Source organism: Amblyraja radiata, chromosome 5, assembly GCF_010909765.2.
Source record: "Amblyraja radiata isolate CabotCenter1 chromosome 5, sAmbRad1.1.pri, whole genome shotgun sequence".
NCBI classification, from domain to species: Eukaryota; Metazoa; Chordata; class Chondrichthyes; order Rajiformes; family Rajidae; genus Amblyraja; species Amblyraja radiata.
In genome coordinates this window covers 112217058-112237313 of record NC_045960.1, presented here as the reverse complement: position 1 = coordinate 112237313, position 20256 = coordinate 112217058, and the positions used below count along the sequence as shown (strand labels likewise).

The window sequence follows — 20256 nt, the reverse complement described above, 5'->3', positions numbered from 1 at the left end:
TGCAGACTCCATACAGACATTGAGGTCAGGATGGAAACCGGCTCTGGCGCTGCCCTCTAGGGGAGTGGTCAGAGGAATCGAACCTAGGAGCTGCAGTGCCTCCTGTCTTTCATTAATCCTGAACTGAGGAAGCTGTTTTGAGTAAACCACGTTGATGGTTCTAGAATTGCAAGGAGAGTGATAGACAATAGACAATAGGTGCTGGAATAGGCCATTCGGCCCTTCGAGCACAGAAACAGGCCCCTTGGCCCAACCCGTCCTTGCGGGCCAGCATGCGGAACTAAGCTAGTCCCATTTACCTACGTTTGGCCCATATATGTCTAAACCTTTCCTATCCATGTACCTGTCCAAATAGTATTTTAAATGCTGTTATCGCACCCGCCTCTACCTGCTCTGGCAACTCGTTCCATACACCTACCACCCTCCGAGTGAAAAAGGTTGATTGATTGAAAGATATAACATGCGAACCACCGAGTCCAGTCAACCATCGATCACTCGTTCACACTCGTTCTATATTGACTCACTTTCTCGACCACTCTCTACACACTCTGGGCATTTAACCCACAAACCCTCACATCTTCAGGATGTGGGAGGAAACCGGAGCACCCTGAGGAAACCCACGCGGTCTCAGGGTGAACATGCAAGCTCCACACAGAATCAAACTCGGGTCTCTGACGCTGTCTACCGGCTGAGCCCTTGTACCGCCCAGTTGCCCCTTAGGTTCCTGTTAAATCTTTCACTTCTCATCTTATAACTGCATCCTCTGGTTCTTGATCCCCTGGGTAAAAGTGTGCATTCACCCTATCTATACCCCTCATGGATTTTATACACTCCTATAAAATAAGATGCTATGAGAATGCAGGGTGACTTGGACAGGTTGGGGGAGTGGGCAGATGCATGGCAGATGAAGTTTAATGTGGATAAATGTGAGGTTATCCACTTTGGTATCAAAAACAGGAATGCAGATTACTATCTAAATGGCGTCAAGTTGGGAAAAGGGGAAGTACAACGGGATCTGCGGGATCCTTGTTCATCAGTCAATGAAAGTAAGCATGCAGGTACAGCAGGCAGTGAAGAAAGCTAATGGCATGTTGGCCTTTTTAACAAGAGGAGTCGAGTATAGGAGCAAAGAGGTCCTTCTGCAGTTGTACAGTTGTAGTGAGACCACACCTGGAGTATTGTGTGCAGTTTTGGTCCCCTAATTGGAGGAAGGACATTCTTGCTATTGAGGGAGTGCAGCGTAGGTTCACAAGGTTAATTCCTGGGATGGCGGGACTGTCATATGCTGAGAGAATGGAGCGGCTGGGCTTGTACACTCTGGAGTTTAGAAGGATGAGAGGTGATCTTATTGAAACATGTAAGATTGTTAAGTGCTTGGACATGCTAGAGGCAGGAAACGTGTTCCCGATGTTGGGGGAGTCCAGAACCAGGGGCCACAGTTTAAGAATAAGAGATAAGCCACTTAGAACGGAGACGAGGAAATGCTTTTTCTCACAGAGAGTTGTGAGTCTGTGGAATTCTCTGCCTTAGAGGCCAGTGGAGGCCGGTTCTCTGGGTACTTTCAAGAGAGAGCTAGATAGGGCTCTTAAAGATAGCGGAGTCAGGGGATATGGGGAGAAGGCAGGAACGGGGTACTGATTGGGGATGATCAGCCATGATCACATTGAATGGCGGTGCTGGCTCGAAGAGCCGAATGGCCTACTCCTGCACCTATTGTCTATTGTCTATTGTCACTCCTCAACCTCCAAGGAATAAAGTCATAGCCTGCCCCATACCTCGAGTCCTGGCAGCATCTTCATAAATCTTCTCTGCACTCGTTGCAACATCCTATAGAAGGGTGACCAAAACCGAGCACAATACTGCACGTGCAGCCTCGTAGGTGAAGAGGATGAATAGTTTCATGGGTATTGCCAGAGGGACTTCCAGCTATATTTAGTTCCATGCATTATATTTGTCGGAAGGAACTGCAGATGCTGATTTAAACCGAAGATGTGTCTATCTACTTGTATTAGATGTTCTCATGGTGTTAATCATTTTATGTTTGTAGATCGTGGATCTGTACATGTAACAGAGAGCGAAAGGATCTTCCAACGTAGAATAAAGGATATTTTACAACAGAATAACTATTCTGTGTAAGCAGCTTTTTTTTCCTCATTTATGGTATTCTCAACACTTTGGTCAATGTCTTAAAACTCGCTATCTTTTTTGCTCTTTAAAACCAGGTATTTGTCGCAGTCTATGGAAAGTGAAGAATTTGAAACGCTCCCTTCAAACTTGACCTTGCATACGGATGCATTATCACCTGAAGCCATGTACTGTACACCTGCCAACTTGGTCGAGATACACAACGATAAGCAAGGTATGAGGCCATGTTTGGTAAGACTACGGATCATTATTTATTGCAAGTAGGCAAAAATGCTGGAGAAACTCAGCGGGTGAGGCAGCATCTATGGAGCGAAGGAATAGGTCCCATTCCTTCGCTGCATCACCCGCTGAGTTTCTCCAGCATTTTTGTCTACCTTCGACTTTTCCCGCATCTGCAGTTCTTTCGTAAACATTATTTGTTGCAAAGTCTGTAACTTATATTTTTAACTAACATTTTCTTTCAACCTCTCTGGTCAAAAATAACTTTTTCTCACGCTTTCGTTCTTTATGCTTCACCAATGGTTCAATGGAGCTTTAGTCATCACGTATGGAACTGCACAGTGACATTCTTGTCACATATAATAACATACTGGCCCTGCAATTTTTGGCACCATTATCTAAAGTCCAAAGTCAGATCGACCCGTGCGCTCGATGTACTGGAGCAGTTCCCGTGAAACGACTTCTGTCTCCTCTCCCCTCCCCTCCTCTCCCCTCCTCTCCCCTCCTCTCCCCTCCCCTCCCCTCCCCTCCTCTCCCCTCCCCTCCCCTCCCCTCTCCTCCCCTCATATATGTCCCGGGGGCGCCTCCTGCAGCCAACCTTGAATGTGCTGGAGACATTATCCTGGTTCACCCTAGCGGTCTTTGTTCCTCACATCTCCAGCTCCCTCCTGGTTATGCCATCCGGCATGTATAATGCCATATACATTATGTTTATTTGATTAATAAATTCCGTTAATAATGGGCGGCACAGTGGTAGAGTTGCTGACTTACAGCGCCAGAGACCCGGGTTGGATCCTCACTACTGGTGGTGTCTGTGTGTACGTTCTCCCCGTGACCGTGTGGGTTTTCTCTGGGTGCTCTGGTTTCCTCCCACTCTCCAAAGACTTTTTGTAGGTTAATTGACTTAAAAGGTTACTAGGGTAATTGTCTTCGGTAAAATTGTAAATTGACCCAAGTGCGTAGGATAGCGTTAGTGTTCGTGTTGGAGGTGATTGCTGGTCAGCGTGGACTGGGTGAGTTGAAAGGCCAGTTTCATTGCAGTAGCTCTAAAATAGTTCACAATTTTATTGGTGGATAATAAATTTTATTTTCAAATTAAAACCAGTACAGCGCAATAATGACCACTTCAGCTCATAATGTTTATGCTGAATATGTCTAGATGAACCGTTCTCATCTGCTTGCGTGTGATTTATATCCCTCTATTCGCTGCATTTTCATGTGCGTATCCAAAAGCCTCAAACGCCACTATCATACCTGCCTCCGCTGACACCTCTGGCAATGCCTTCCAGGTCCCCGCCGCCCTCTATGTAAAAGAAAACTTGCCCCTCACACTTCCATTAAACTTTCCCCCTCTCACCATATAGCTATGCCTCTAGTGTTGGACATGATCCCCCCTGGGAAAGTTCTGCCTGTCTATGATGGATTGATGGATGATAATGCTGATGCCAAGGATGAGAGGATATCTTATTGAAACCTATAAGATTATTAAGGGTTTGGACACGCTAGAGGCAGGAAACATGTTCCCGGTGTTGGGGGACTCCAGAACCAGGGGCCACAGTTTAAGAATAAGGAGTAAGCCATTTTGAGGAAACACTTTTTCTCACAGAGAGTGGTGAGTGTGTGGAATTCTCTGCCTCAGAGGGCGGTGGAGGCAGGTTCTCTGGATGCTTTCAAGAGAGAGCTAGATAGGGCTCTTAACGATAGCGGAGTCAGGGGATATGGGGAGAAGGCAGGAACGGGGTACTGATTGGGGATGATCAGCCATGATCACATTGAATGGCGGTGCTGGCTCGAAGGGCCGAATGGCCTACTCCTGTACCTATTGTCTATTGTCTATCCAAACAGATCAGATAACACTATACATAAATACAATCAGGTCAAACTCGAGTACAATAAGTTGAGCCAAGGGGTAGATACAGAGTGCAGAATATAGCATTGTAGCAAAGTCCAATGTCTGCAATGGGGTAGCTGTGAATTGGAAAGTGCCCTAGTTTAGGGAAGGACTGTTCATAAGTTCTAGGAGCAGAATTGGGCCATTCAGCTCATCAAGTCTACTTCTCCATTCAATCATGACTGATCTATATTTCCCCCTCAATCCCATTCTCCTGCCTTCGCCTCATAATCCCTGATACTAATCAAAAATCTGTCAATCTCTGCCTTAAAAATATCCATTGACTTGGCCTCCACAGCCGTCTGTGGCAATGAATTCCACAGATTCACCACCCTCTGGCTGAAGAAATTCCTCCTCATCTCCTTTCTAAACGTATGTCCTTTTATTCTGAGGCCGTGGCCTGTGGTGCTGGGCTGTTCAGAACCACGATGCCTGATCTATTTTATAATGTAATGCCTTTCAAGATCACTTTCTTTGATCCCTCATCCAAAGGCCAAGTACATAACTTGGACCTGTCCTAGTTCTGATAAGTGGCGAAACTTGGGAACACAGCACTTGTTTCAGACAATATGCAAGTTAATTTACTCAACAGTGGTCGCTGAAGACTGAATACAATGGAAGGCAATCAGTCGTGGGCTTTGAGTAAAACACAAAGTGCTGGAGTAACTCAGTGGGTCAGGCAGCATCTGTGGAGAACATGGATAGGTGACGTTTCACAGAGTGCTGGAATAACTCAGCGGGTCAGGCAGCACAGAGGGCAGTGGAGGCCACTTCACTGGATTCATTCAAGAGAGAGTTAAATAGGACTAAAGCAATCAAGGGATATAGGGGGAAAGCAGGAACAAGGTACTGATTCTGGATGATCAGCCATGATCATATTGAATGGCGGTGCTGCCTCGAAGGGCTGAATGGGCTACTCCTGCACCTATTTTCTATGTTTCTATATTTAAGACTTCTGGGTTATGCACATGGATACGGAGGGATATGGGTTATGTGCAGGTAGATAAGACTCGGTCTTGGCATCATGTTCGGCACAGCCATTTTGGGCCAGAGGGCCTGTTCTATATTCTAAGTTATGCAAGTTAAAATCTTCAGCACGAGAATGACTTGAAATCAAAGGAATTGATTTATTGGACGTCTTTTCATAAGTTGCACCTTTGTGCTTTGGCATTTCAAAATAAAAATTGAATGTCTTCCCACCCCACCTTCATCCCCTCAATTGAAGGAGTGAGCCAAGGAGACGCAGAGACTGAAGAAGCCATCGTTGATGAAGAAACTATTCTAAATATAATGGACAACAGCCAGACATTCCATCCCTCCTCGCAGAGGTTGATTCAGAATCCAATTCTCAGTGAGTATGTAAGGTTCAACATTTATTTTATATCACTGAAGTTATTTGAAGGTAGATACAAAACGCTGGAGAAACGCAGCGGGTGGGGCAGTGGGTGAGGCAGCATCTATGGGGAGAAGGAATAGGCAACGTATCGGGTCGAGGCCCTTGGGTCTCGACCCGAAACGTCGCCTATTCCTTCTCTCCATAGATGCTGCCTCACCCGCTGAGTTTCTCCAGCATTTTGTATCTACCTTCGATTTTACCAGCATCTGCAGTTCCTTCTTCCCAATGTTCCCAATGTTGGGCGAGTCCAGAACCAGGGGCCACCGTCTTAGAATAAAGGGGAGGTCATTTAAGACTGAGGTGAGAAAAAACTTTTTCACCCTGAGAGTTGTGAATTTGTGGAATTCCCTGCCACAGAGGGCAGTGGAGGCCAAATCACTGGATGGGTTTAAGAGAGAGTTAGATAGAGCTCTCGGGGCTAGTGGAGCCTAGGGATATGGGGAGAAGGCAGGCACGGGTTATTGATAGGGGATGATCAGCCATGATCACAATGAATGACGGTGCTGGCTCGAAGGGCCGAATGGCCTTCTCCTGCACCTATTTTCAATGTTTCTTAAACATTGAAGTTATTTGCACAGGTGCATGTTTAGGAAAGGTCGAGAGGGATATGGGCTAAACAATGGGACCAGCTAAGATGGGGCATGTTGGTCGGCATGGCCATGTTAGGCTGAAGTGTCTGTGTGACTATCTGACAACATTGGAAGCTATTATGCCAATCGGTTTAATTCAACACCCACCAGTTAATATCGATGAGTGTCCTAGACTGAATGTGTATATAAAGAAAAGTTGACATTGTGCTACGGAGGAAATTCGACAGGATGCTGCCAGAAATTTTAAGAATAAGGAGTAAGCTATTTAGAACGGAGACGAGGAGCTAGATAGGGCTCTTCAAAATAGCAGAGTCAGGGGATATGGGGAGCGGGCAGGAACGGGGTACTGATTGTGGATGATCAGCCATGATCACATTGAAAGGCGGTGCTGGCTTGAAGGGCCGAATGGCCTACTCCTGCACCTATTGTCTATTGTCTTGGATCACCAAAGGCATGGTAGGCTACGGACCAGGTGTTGGCACATGGTGCCAAGTGTTATTGTGAAGGGGGTGGATTAGAAAGTGGGATAACAGAACTAGTGTGAATGGGTAGACACAACACGTTGGAGTTACTCAGCAGGACAGGCAGCATCTCTGGAGAGAAGGGATGGGTGATGTTTTGGGTCAAGACCCTTCTTCGGTGTGAACGGGTGAACGATAGTCAGCATGGACTCGGTGGGCCCAATGGCCTGTTTCCATGTGGTATTTTCAGATTTAAAGATAAATAAAGTGCATCGTGTGAGAATTGCACTGCTGCACCATCAGTATTGTATTTATATTTGTTGCTTCCATCCAAACTCATCTTCAACGTTGGTTATTCCAATAGATACCAGTCAGGACCAGGCAATGGTTCACCTGTTAGCTGGGCTGGAGGACGATGAGTATGGCATTGCCAGAGCCCAGTTTGTGTCGGGTAAGTCGTCACAGCCGCAATCTTCAGGAAACCACAGCTGCCAGCAGAACAGCGACGATGAAGAAAATGAACCGGAAGTTCAGAAAGAAGAGTTGGAACTTAGTTTAATCATGTCTCAGCGATGGGATGGCGATCTTCTGGATAGTGTTAGGAAAATGAGGTATGGAATTTAATGACATGGAGCATTGGGCACACGTAGTACTTTCTGTGAATAGCAAAGATAGACACAAAGTGCCAGAGTAACTCGGCGGGTCAGGAAGCATCTCTGGAGAAGAGGATGGGTTGGAACCCTTCTTCAAGAGTTCAGTTACATTTATTGTCACATGCACCAATTGGTACAGTGAGATTTGAATTACCATACAGCCATATGAATAAAAAAGAACACAATACACGATAGAATTTGACATGAACATCCCCACACAGCAGAATCGACGTTTCCCACTGTGAGGGAATGCAATAAAGTTCAGTCATCTTCCTCTTTGTTCACCCTTGGTCGAGGCCTTCTGGGCCCTCCGCATCTGCTGCTGTTTCAGGCCCTCTCGCGGGGATGATCGGAGCTCCGGCGTCGAAACGGAGAACACTTCTTCAGACTGCAACCATCAACACCACCCATCCTTTTTCTCGCGAGATGCTGCATAACCCACAAGTTACTCTAGCACTCTGAGCCAGGCTTTGGTATTAACCAGCATGTGGAACACTTTGTTTCCACCAGTACTTTCTGTGATTTGATTTCAAAGGTGCTTTTTTGTCACATGTGCACAGTGATATTATTTTTTTGCATCAGTTCAGTAATTAAGCATTTCATGTTTTTCATTGTTTTACTACTTGAGTTGTTCATGACATGTGGAAGACCTTGCTACCAAGGCCAACTTTTATCATCCATTCCTAAATCCCCCTGAACAGAGTTTCTGGAGTGGCCTGTTGTCCCACTTGGTGGATTTTTCCGGCGACTGCCATTGCCATATCAGGGTCGCCAAAGGATTTTGAGCATTTCAAAATCCAACGGCAACCAAAAAAAGTTGCGACACTTGAAACATAGAAACATAGAAAATAGGCCATTCGGCCCTTCGAACCTGCACCGCCATTCAATGTGATCATGGCTGATCATCCAATTTTGAAAAAACACTGCGCATCAATACGTCATCATGCCGCAAATTGTTTGGTGGCCTGATACGCCAGTCAATGATGCCGACAGTCGCCAAAAACATGGCCAAGTGGAACAGGCCCTTAAATGCCAGGCCTGGCAAGGGCAGCAGGTTCCTTTCCCTATAATATGTTATGTTATCAAACACAAAGGATTTTTGCAATATCATTGTGAAAGATCAGTAAACATTAATTCTGTTTCTTTCTCTTTAGATGCTTCTGGACCTGTTGAGTATTTTCCTGCATATTTTGTTTTTATTTCAGAATTCCAGCACATGCAGTGGATTTTTGTTCCCTAGTCACTGTTACTTATGCAAGCATCCATTCAAAATTAGTTGAAGCTGCCGTGGGAGGATATGAAGTTTACTTTCAAGTTCAAATGTATTTGTCACATGCACCATAAGGTGCAGTGAAATGTAATTGACCATGCAGAGTTACAATTAAAAAAGGACCAATACACAACATCATTCAACACAGACATCCACCACAGCTGTCTTCACTGTGGTGGAAGGCAATACAGTTCACACACAGTCCTCCTCCTCCTCCTCCCTTGTCCACCCGTGGTCATGGCCCTGACCCTCCGTAGTCGCCACTATGGACCGCCTGATGTTCAAGCCCTCTGGTCGGGATGGTCGGAACGCCGACGTCGGGACAGGTTAAGCACACCCCGCGGCCCGGAGTCCCGAATCGGCCACCTCCTTACCAGAGACCGCGGCTTCCCGATGTTGTAGGCCGCAGCATATGAATAGCTGACCTGTACTGGACCTTGTCAAAGTATGTCTGGATCAAGGCCTGTCCCACTGTACGAGGTAATTCAAGTTCTCCCGAGTTTCCCATGATTCGAACTCGGAGAATTACGGTAATAGCCGTTCGTAGGTACTCGGGGCTCTCGTGGACATTTTTCACAGTGCTGAAAAAATTTCACGAGTTACCGCGTTTCCCGAGTACCTGCCGTTAGCATTACGAGCCGCTACGAGACATTCACGAGCTCCAACATAGCCGCTACGTACATTCTACGTACTTACCACAAATTTGATTGTTTTTAAACTCGGGAGAGCTCTTGAATTACCTCGTACAATGGGACAGGCCCTTTAACCTCATGGCGAATAGCTCATTTAACCATCCCCTTTTCCTTGTTTCAATATTCAGATTGCTTTCTCACCATAACTGTTCAGATTTTCCCTTTCCATTTTCCCATTAATCCAAATCTCTTTCCACTCCGTTCCCTCAACCTTTAGACGTTTCCGCCCTTCCCTGTCTCTCATTCCGTGCTCTCAACTGCTCCTCGTTCATGAATTTTAGGACAAGAAAATGTCATGTTAAAGTTACTCCACGTGTGGGATTAGTTGCAAATCAAAGTAATACTTAACATAACAGGTTTCTCCCAAAAAGCCATAGATGCTAGCTCAATTTTACATAAAAGTATCTCTTTTTGCTGTATGTGTATCAAAAGATAAGTGAGCCAATACACCTAGTCGGTGTTAATTTGTGGAGCCGAGAGACATGAGTTCCTATTTTTCTGGTCATGTGCCTATTCCTTGCACCCATTCCTACAGTATTTAATACTGTAAATAGACAATAGGTGCAGGAGTAGGCCATTCGGCCCTTCGAGCCAGCGCCATCATTCACTGTGATCATGGCTGATCATCCCCAATCAGTACCCCATTCCTGCCTTTTCCCCATATCCCTTGACTCCACTATCTTTACGAGCTCTATCCAACTCTCTCTTGAAAGCATCCAGAGAATTGGCCTCCACTGCCTTCTGAGGCAGAGAATTCCACAGATTCACAACCCTCTGTGTGAAAAAGTTTTTCCTCATCTCCATTCTAAATGGCTTACCCCTTATTCTTAAACTGTGGCCCCTGGTTCTGGACTCCTCCAACATCGGGAACGTGTTTCCTGCGCCTAGCGTGTCCAAACCCTTAATAATATTATATGTTTCAATAAGATTCCCTCTCATCCTTCTAAATTCCAGAGTATATGAGCCTAGCCGCTCCATTCAATCAACATATGACAGTCCCGCCATCCCGGGAATTAACCTTGTGAACCTACGCTGCACTCCCTCAAAAGCAAGAATGTCCTTCCTCAAATTGGGAGACCAAAACTGCATACAATACTCCAGGTGTGGTCTCACTAGGGCCCTGTACAACTGTAGAAGGACCTCTTTGCTCCTATACTCAACTCCTCTTGTTATGAAGGTCAACACGCTTTCTTCACTGCCTGCTGTACGTGCATGCTTACTTTCAGTGACTGATGAACAAGGACCCCCAGATCCCGTTGTACTTCCCCTTTTCCCAACTTGACACCATTTAGATATTAATCTGCCTTCCTGTTTTTGCCACCAAAGTGGATAACCTCACATTTATACACATTAAACTGCATCTGCCATGCATCTGCCCACTCACCCAACCTGTCCAAGTCACCCTGCATCCTCATAGCATCCTCCTCACAGTTCACACTGCCACCCAGCTTTGTGTCATCTGCAAATTTGCTAATGTTACTTTGAATCCCTTCATCTAAATCATTAATGTATATTGTAAATAGCTGTGGTCCCAGCACCGAGCCTTGCGGTACCCCACTAGTCACTGCCTGCCATTCTGAAAGGGACCCGTTAATCCCTACTCTTTGTTTCCTGTCTGCCAACCAATTCTCTATCCATGTCAGCACTCTACCCCCAATACCATGTGCTCTAATTTTGCCCACTAATCTCCTATGTGGGACCTTATCAAATGCTTTCTGAAAGTCCAGGTACACTACATCCACTGGCTCTCCCTTGTCCATTTTCCTAGTTACATCCTCAAAAAATTCCAGAAGATTAGTCAAGCATGGTTTCCCCTTCGTAAATCCATGCTGACTCGGACCGATCCTGTTACTGCTATCCAAATGTGCCGCTATTTCATCTTTTATGATTGACTCCAGCATCTTCCCCACCACCGATGTCAGGCTAACTGGTCTATAATTCCTTGTTTTCTCTCTCCCGCTTTTCTTAAAAAGTGGGATAACATTAGCTACCCTCCAATCCACAGGAACTGATCCTGAGTCTATAGAACATTGGAAAATTATCACCAATGCATCCACGATTTCTAGAGCCACTTCCCTTAAGTACCCTGGGATGCAGACCATCAGGCCCTGGGGATTTATCAGCCTTCAGTCCCATCAGTCTATCCAACACCATTTCCTGCCTAATGTGAATATCCTTCAGTTCCTCCGTCACCTCAGATCCTCTGGCCACTAGTACATCAGGGAGATTGTTTGTGTCCTCCTTAGTGAAGACGGATCCAAAGTACCTGTTCAACTAATTTGCCATTTCTTTGTTCCCCATAATAAATTCACCTGTTTCAGTCTTCAAGGGTCCAACTTTGGTCTTAACTAATTTTTTCCTCTTCACATACCTAAAGAAGCTTTTACTATCCTGCTTTATATTCTTGGCTAGCTTACCTCCGTACCTCATCTTTTCTCCCTGTATTGCCTTTTTAGTTTTCTGTTGCTCTTTGAAGTTTCCCTATACTCTGGCTTCCCGCTCATCTTTACTATGTTATATTTCTTCTCTTTTATTTTTAGACAGTCCTTGACTTCCTTTGTCAGCCACGGTCACCCCTTACTCCCCTTGGAATATTTCTTCCTCTTTGGAATGAACTGATCCTGCACCTTCTGTATTATTCCCAGAAATACCTGCCATTGTTGTTCCACTGTCATCCCTGTTAAGAAGGTATCTTTCCAGTCAACTTTGACCAGCTCCTCCCTCATGGCTCCATAGTCCCCTTTATCAATTGTAACACTGATACCTCCGATTTACCCTTCTCCCTCTCAAATTATAGATTAAAACTTTTCATGTTATGGTCACTACTCCCTAATGGCTCCTTTACCTCAAGTTCCCTTATCAAATCCGGTTCATTACACAACACTAAATCCAGAATTGCCTTCTCCCTGGTCGGCTCCATTACAAGCTGCTCTAAGAATCCATCACGGAGGCACTCCACAAACTCCCTTTCTTGGGGTCCAGTACCAACCTGATTTTCCCAGTCTACCTGCATGTTGAAATCTCCCATAACCACCGTAGCATTACCTTTGCAACATGCCAATTTTAACTCTTGATTGAACTTGCACCCTATATCTAGGCTACTGTTTGGGTTTTTATTTTTTTCCTCTTCACTTACCTAAAGATGCTTTTACTATCCTGCTTTATATTCTTGGCTAGCTTACCTTCGTACCTCATCTTTTTTCCCCGTATTGCCTTTTTGGTTTTCTGTTGCTCTTCAAAAGTTTCCCAATCCTCTGGCTTCCTGCTCATCTTTGCTATGTTATACTTCTTCTCTTTTATTTTTATACTGTCCCTGATTTCCCCTTGTCAGCCAGGGATGCTAGGAATAGGCAACTGATCAGAAAAATAGGAACATATGTCTCTCAGCTCCTCAAATGTTGTTTAAGATGTTCATCCAACAGGTTCCGGCCCGAAATGTCACCTAATTTTCTCCAGAGTTGCTGCCTGACCCGCTGAGTTACTCCAGCACTCTGTGTCTATCCATCCCACATCCTTCCCTAAACATATCAGCTGATATTTCATGTGATTCCTTGCTTTTAAAATAAACTAGATCAAGTGGGACCCGTTGGGTCCTTGTCACATGTAAGGGCCGGTCCCGAAGGCAATATTCCACCACTCGTCGGCGTGGCTGACGGATACCCGTTGTGACGAGAGTCACGGCAACCCTCCCCATGTGTGCCTCGCCCTCCATCTTCCTACCCCTATCCTCCATTCCCATTCATCCTCCCCCTTTTCTTCACCCTCCCTCTTCTTTCAGACAGACAAACAAGTTGAGAGTTTTAGTAATATATACTAGACTAAGTGGGACCCGTTGGGTTCTAGTCACACGGGAGGCCTGGTCCCCCCTCCCCCCCCCCCAACGCAACCCCTTCCCCAACGCAATATTCCACCACTCACCCGTTCCCCTAATGCAACCCGTTCCCCCAACGCAATATTCCACCACTCACCCATAGCCCTCAACTGCGCAGGTGCGGTTCATTTCCCCTCATCCCCCAGCACTCCCTCCCCTCCTCTTCATCCTCCATCTTCTTTCCTCATCCTCATCTTTTTTACACAGAGAGTGGTGAATCTGTGGAATTCTCTGCCACAGAAGGTAGTTGAGGCCAGTTCATTGGCTATATTTAAAAGGGAGTCAGATGTGGCCCTTGTGGCTAAAGGGATCAGGGGGTATGGAGAGAAGGCAGGGATGGGATACTGAGTTGGATGATCAGCCATGATCATATCGAATTGCGGTGCAGGCTCGAAGGGCCGAATGGCCTACTCCCGCACCTATTGTCTATGTTTCTATGTTTCCCCTCTCTTCTTCCCCTCCCCAATCCCTCCCTCACCTCACCCTCCCTCTCCTTTCCCCTACCCTCAGTCACTCCCTCCCTCCCTCCATAATGCCTCTCCCCTCTCTACCCTCCTTGACGTAATTGTGAGGGGGAAGCTGATGTTTTTTATTTTATGTAAATGAGATCCCATTATGAAGTCATAGCGGCTAACTGCCACTGCAAGTTCAAGTGATTTTTCTCAAACTGGATTTTGTAAAGTTTAAAATGTGAATAACTTGTAAAATATACCATCAATCTGAATGAAACTTGATACACCACACCACAGGCCAATTGTGAGTAATTTCAGGATCACATGGACAGACACACACAATGACAGACATACAGAATCACAGACATAGAAACAAACAAGATGAGAGTGAGAGAGAGATTGAGAGATTAATTAATTGCCTTTCAATTCAGATAAAGTTCATCTGCCAAACCACCTAACATATATTTTCAATTTCTTTTGTTTGAGAAGGAACTGCAGTTGCTGGAAAATCGAAGGTAGACAAAAATGCTGGAGAAACTCAGCGGGTGAGACAGCATCTTTGGAGCGAAGGAAATAGGCGACGTTTTGCGTCGAGACACTTCTTCAGACTGATGTAAGGGTGGGAGGGGGCGGAAGAAGAAAGGAAGAGGCGGACACAGTGGGCTGAGGGAGAGCTGAGAAGGGGAGGAGAAAGAGGGAGAGAGCAAGGACTACCTGAAATTAGAGAAGTCAATGTTCATACCGCTGGGGTGTAAAGTGCCCAAGCGAAATATGAGGTGCTGCTCCTACACTTGTCGCTTTACCTCCCCCCTTGACTCCATTCAATGACCCAAGCAGTCTTCCCAGGTGCGACAGAGGTTCACCTGCACCTCCTCCAACCTCATCTATTGCATCCGCTGCTCTAGGTGTCAGCTGCTCTACATCGGTGAGACCAAGCGTAGGCTTGGCGATCGCTTCGCCGAACACCTCCGCTCGGTTCGCAATAACCTACCTGATCTCCCGGTGGCTCAGCACTTCAACTCCCTCTCCTATACCGAATCCGACCTTTCTGTCCTGGGCCTCCTCCATGGCCAGAGTGAAGACCACCGTAAATTGGAGGAGCAGCACCTCATATTTCACTTGGGCAGTTTACACCCCAGCGGTATGAACATTGACTTCTCTAATTTCAGGTAGTCCCAGCTTTCTCCTCCCCTTCTCAGCTCTCCCTCAGCCCAATGTCTCCGCCTCTTCCTTTCTTCTTCTCACCCCCCCCCCCCCCCCCCACACACACTCTCACATCAGTCTGACGAAGGGTCTCGACCCAAAACGTCGCCTATTTCCTTCGCTCCATAGATGCTGCCTCACCTGCTGAGTTCTCCAGCATTTTTGTCTACCTCCTCTTTTCAATTTCCTTCTTTGTTTTAGGATCATTAAATGTATTTATTTGTAGATCTTTGCCATCTTTGTACATTTTTGAATTTCTTTAACCATTTGCTCGAAGGCCGTGGATGCCATTCCTTCTGCCTGAGCTAAATAATTGCTTCTTGCACTCTTTGACCTCCCCCACAGTAGAGTCCCTGTTCCATTCATTTTCCACTGTTGCCTTGATCAAGTCATGCAGAAGGGTGTAACGCGTCCAATAATTCTTCTCACATCCTGTTGCTGTAAGAAAATTCTAGAAAACCATAACAAAAACAATATACATTAGACAATAGGTGCAGGAGTAGGCCATTCGGCCCTTCGAGCCATTCAATTGGATCATGGCAGATCATCCCCAATCTGTACCCCGTTCCTGCCTTCTCCCCATATCCCCTGACTCCGCTATTTTTAAGTGCCCTATCTAGCTCTCTCTTGAAAGCATCCAGAGAACCGGCCTCCACCGCCCTCTGAGGCAGAGAATTCCGCAGACTCACCACTCTCTGTGAGAAAAAGTGTTTCCTCGTCTCCGTTCTAAATGGCATGCTCCTTATTCTTAAACTGTGGCCCCTGGTTCTGGACTCCCACAACATCAGGAACATGTTTCCTGCCTCTAGCGCGTCCAAACCCTTTAACTATCTTATATGTTTCAATGAGATATCCTCTCATCCTTCTAAACTCCAGAGTGTACAAGCCCAGCTGCTCCACTCTCTCAGCATATGACAGTCCTGCTATCCCGGGAATTAACCTTGTAAACCTACGCTGCACTCCCTCAATAGCAAGACCTACAGAACGTAACAGAACGTGATCAGTTTTTACTCTGATAAGGGTTGAGACTAAGTTTACATTTATTTTTCTGGTTTGACTGGTCTCCACAGTAAGTGGACCATAAGTATAGCATGCTTTCCAATCTTGCCGAACACTGCTAGTGTTGAAAGATGTTTGAAGCCTATGAATATTTATGCAGAGTGATTGCATAACAAATCTTTCAGATTTTCAGAAAAGAATGCAAGTGACTGCTCGTCAGAGGAAGATAATGCGTTCTCTGATGGTCAGATAGGAAATGGGAACATGATGGCTAATCTTTCTATTCCTCAGCTTGATGGAGCAGCAGATGAGAACACTGGTAAGTGACTTTCTTGGCTGTGTTGTTACCCCTTGAGTATTGAAGAAGCCTTGCCTGACACAAAGTTCATTTAATCTTTTGGCTATTCATTCATTGGGCTACGCGATACCATCTACACTAACGTACATTTTCTGCCACAGCAGGCCAATTCACCGGATGTATTCATGAGAGAGTTAGATACAGCTCTTAGGGTTAAATGAATCAAGGGATATGAGGGAGAAGGCAGGAACGAGGTACTGATTTTTGGATGATCCCATACAACGTTCAATCCTCACCTTGGGTGCTGTCTGTACAGAGTTTGTATGTTTTCCCTGCGTGGGTTTCCTCAGGCTCCTCTGGTTTCCTCCCAACACTCCAAAGATGAGCAGGTTTGTAGGTTAATTTAGCATTCATAGCAAAAGGATTTGAGTATAGGAGCAGGGAGATTCTACTGCAGTTGTACAGGGTCTTGGTAAGACCACACCTGGAGTATTATGTACAGTTTTGGTCTCCAAATCTGAGGAAAGACATTCTTGCCATAGAGGGAGTACAGAGAAGGTTCACCAGACTGATTCCTGGGATGTCAGGACTTTCATATGAAGAAAGACTGGATAGACTCGGCTTGTACTCGCTAGAATTTAGAAGATTGAGGGTGGATCTTATAGAAACTTACAAAATTCTTAAGGGGTTGGACAGGCTAGATGCAGGAAGATTGTTCCCGATGTTGGGGAAGTCCAGGACAAGGGGTCACAGTTTAAGGATAAAGGGGAAATCCTTTAGGACCGAGATGAGAAAAACATTTTTCACATAGAGAGTGGTGAATCTCTGGAACTCTGCCACAGAAGGTAGTTGAGGCCAGTTCATTGGCCATATTTAAGAGGGAGTTAGATGTGGCCCTTGTGGCTAAAGGGATCAGGAAGTATGGAGAGAAGGCAGGTACAGGATACTGAGTTGGATGATCAGCCATGATCATATTGAATGGCGGTGCAGGCTCGAAGGGCCGAATGGCCTACTCCTGCACCTATTTTCTATGTTTCTATCTAATTGACATCTGTAAATTGTCCCGAGTGCGAAGGATTGCTAATGTACAGGATGATTGCTGATTGATGCAGACTACATGGGCCGAAGGGCCTGTTTCCAAGCTGTATCACTAGTCTAAAGTATGTACATAGAACAGAACAGCACAAGAACAGGACTTTCAGCGCACAATGTCTGTGCTGAACATGATGCCAAGACCAACTCTTATCTACCTGCACATGATCTATATCCCTCCACGCCTATCTAAAAGCGTCTTAAACACTACTATTGTATCTACATACCTATGTGGAAAATAAATTCCAATCTCGAGTCCTAAGTGCACTCCAACTTGCTAACCTCACAGATCCAAGATCCTGATTGTTGGCTAATTTTCAAAAGTTACAGTATCTTGTTTTAAAGTAAAAATGTTCAGAATTTGTTCCGACGGTGGCCTCGACAGTTGCAACTGCAGTGTCACCAGCGTCTTCATTGGTAATTTAGTATCTCAGATCGGTGTCTCAACACGGTGGTGCAGCGGGTAGAGTTGCTGCCTGACAGCGAATGCAACGCCGGAGACCCGGGCTCGATCCCCACTACGGGTGCTGTCTGTACGGAGTTTGTACGTTCTCCCCGTGACCTGCGTGGGTTTTCTCCGGGATCTTCGGTTTCTTCCCACACTCTAAAGACGTACAGGTTTGTATGTTAATTGGCTTGGTAAATGTAAAAATTGTCCCTAGTGGGTGTAGGATGGTGTAAATGTGCGGGGATCGCTGGTCGGCGTGGACCTAGTCGGCCGAAGGGCCTGTTTCCGCGCTGTATCTCTAAACTAAACTAAACTAAGGATTGAGATAGCTATTTATCAAGACCCTCGTTCTAATTTTACCAACTCCTGAATTCTCATTTTCCTGTCCTTGTCTCTCCCTTTGAATGCCTTTCTTTTCAACGTTTCATCAAAGACAACTTTGGCAATGATTTTTGTGTTGAATTTTAGTTTAGAGATACAGAAACGAAACAGGCTCTTTGGCCCACTGAGTCCATGCCACCTATTGATCACCTATTCACACTAGTTCCATGTTCTCCCACTTTGTCATCCACGTCCTACACACTGGGGGCAATTTCAGAGGCCAGTTAACCTCTGCACAAACCTGCACGTCATTGGGATGTGGGAGGAAATCCACATGGTCACAGGGAGAACGTACAAACTCCACACACATAGCACCCGTAGTCAAGACCGAACTCTGGTCTCTGGCGCTTTAAGGCAGCAGCTCCATCAACTGCACCACTTTTACATGGTGTGTATATATCATAACCAATTGTGGAAACTGGAGCACCCGGAGGAAACCCGCGCTGTCAAAGGGAGAACATGCAAACTCCACACACACAACACCCATAGTCAGGATTGAACCCGGGTCTTATTGAGACATATAAGATTATTAAGGGTTTGGACATGCTGGAGGCAGGAAACATGTTCCCGATGTTGGGGGAGTCCAGAACCAGGGGCCACAGTTTAAGAATAAGGAGTAAGCCATTTAGAACGGAGACAAGGAAACACTTTTTCTCACAGAGTGGTGAGTCTGTGGAATTCTCTCCCTCAGAGGCGGTGGAGGCAGGTTCTCTGGATACTTTCAAGAAAGAGCTAGATAGGGCTCTTAAAGATAGCGGAGTCAGGGGATATGGGGAGAAGGCAGGAACGGGGTACTGATTGGTGATGATCAGCCATGATCACATTGAATGGCGGTGCTGGCTCGAAGGGCCGAATGGCCTACTCCTGCACCTATTGTCTATTGTCTCCAGCGCTGTGAGGCAGCAGCTGCACCAATATGCCACCCTTTTCTTACTAGTGTATTACTCCTGTCATTTGATGGTTTTAAGCAGTGCATTCTGATAAATGCCTTTCTAGTGGTACTGAAGTCTATTCACAAATCATCTTGTTGGCTTTTGTTTTTTAAAACCAGTTAGCTTTGTTCAAGTTGAGATGCATCCGATAGTTTATTATAACTGTCGTCCAAATTAAATACATTTGTTAGAGCTGTCTTTTAATGTTCCACTGTTGCCAGTAATAAATTTAAAAGTCATAAGTTCTTCCAACTTCCTCTACATTGGAGAAACTGGGTGACCGAACATCTGTAAAGATATCCCTTCCAGTCACCTATCACTTGAATTCTGTAACCGTGCCCCCTGTATTCTGTCTTCAACCTCATATATTGCTTCAGTGATATCCAACGTGAAACTGGAAGAACAACAACCTCGTCATCCATGTAGTTTTATTGCAGATCTTGGGACTTTGTACGGAATTTAACTATTCCAGGAACTAATTTTATTTCACTCTCTCCACAGATGTGACTGTGTCTGTCTCTGATTACCAGCTTTTAAAGAATTGTTACCTCAAATTTTTGTTTGCACCCTATCGAAGGCCCTCCCCTCTATTTATGCCATTCCGTCTCTCCCTGCAATGTGTTCTCCACTATCCAGTCTGTTGAAGAGTACTTGACTTGGAGCGTCAACTTATTTTTCTTTCACCCCGATGCTACACAACCTACACAGTACTTCCAGCTTTTCTATCTTGCCTTGGCTATCTGACGTCTGCAGCTTATTTGTTCCACGTACAGTGCCCTCCATAATGTTTGGGACTAAAAGCCCTGTCCCACGGTACGAGTTCATTCCAAGAGCTCTCCCGAGTTTAAAAAAAATCAAACTGGTGGTAAGCACGGAGAATGAACGTAGCGGGTACGTCGGAGCTCGGGGACGTCTCTTAGCGGCTCGTAACGCTAACGGCAGGTACTCGGGAAGACTCGCTAACGGCAGGTAAGCTCGGGAAGACTGGTGAAGATTTTTCAACATGTTGAAAAATGTCTACGAGAGCCCCGAGTACCGACGAGCGGCCATTACCGTAAATCTCCGAGTTCGAATCAGGGCAAACTCGGGGGGAGAGCTCTTGGAATGAACTCGTACCGTGGGACAGGGCTTTAAGATCCATCATTTATGTATTTGCCTCTGTATTTGTATTTCTCCATTACAAATTTGAGATTTGTAATGGAGAAAAATCACATGTGGTTAAAGTGCACATTGTCTGATTTTAATAAAGGCCATTGTTATACA

The 20256-nt window shown here is 45.6% G+C and overlaps 1 protein-coding gene across 1 annotated transcript in view; it reads left to right on the top strand.

The window, feature by feature from the left end:
* Nucleotides 1-20256, top strand: part of rev3l (REV3 like, DNA directed polymerase zeta catalytic subunit) — a 219476-nt gene that overhangs the window by 122364 nt on the left and 76856 nt on the right. Inside the window, exons 8-12 of the mRNA XM_033022004.1 lie at nucleotides 2048-2132; nucleotides 2223-2359; nucleotides 5481-5606; nucleotides 7067-7313; nucleotides 16028-16161. Coding sequence (XP_032877895.1) covers nucleotides 2048-2132; nucleotides 2223-2359; nucleotides 5481-5606; nucleotides 7067-7313; nucleotides 16028-16161 — 729 coding nt within the window. The remainder of the gene's footprint in view (nucleotides 1-2047; nucleotides 2133-2222; nucleotides 2360-5480; nucleotides 5607-7066; nucleotides 7314-16027; nucleotides 16162-20256) is intronic.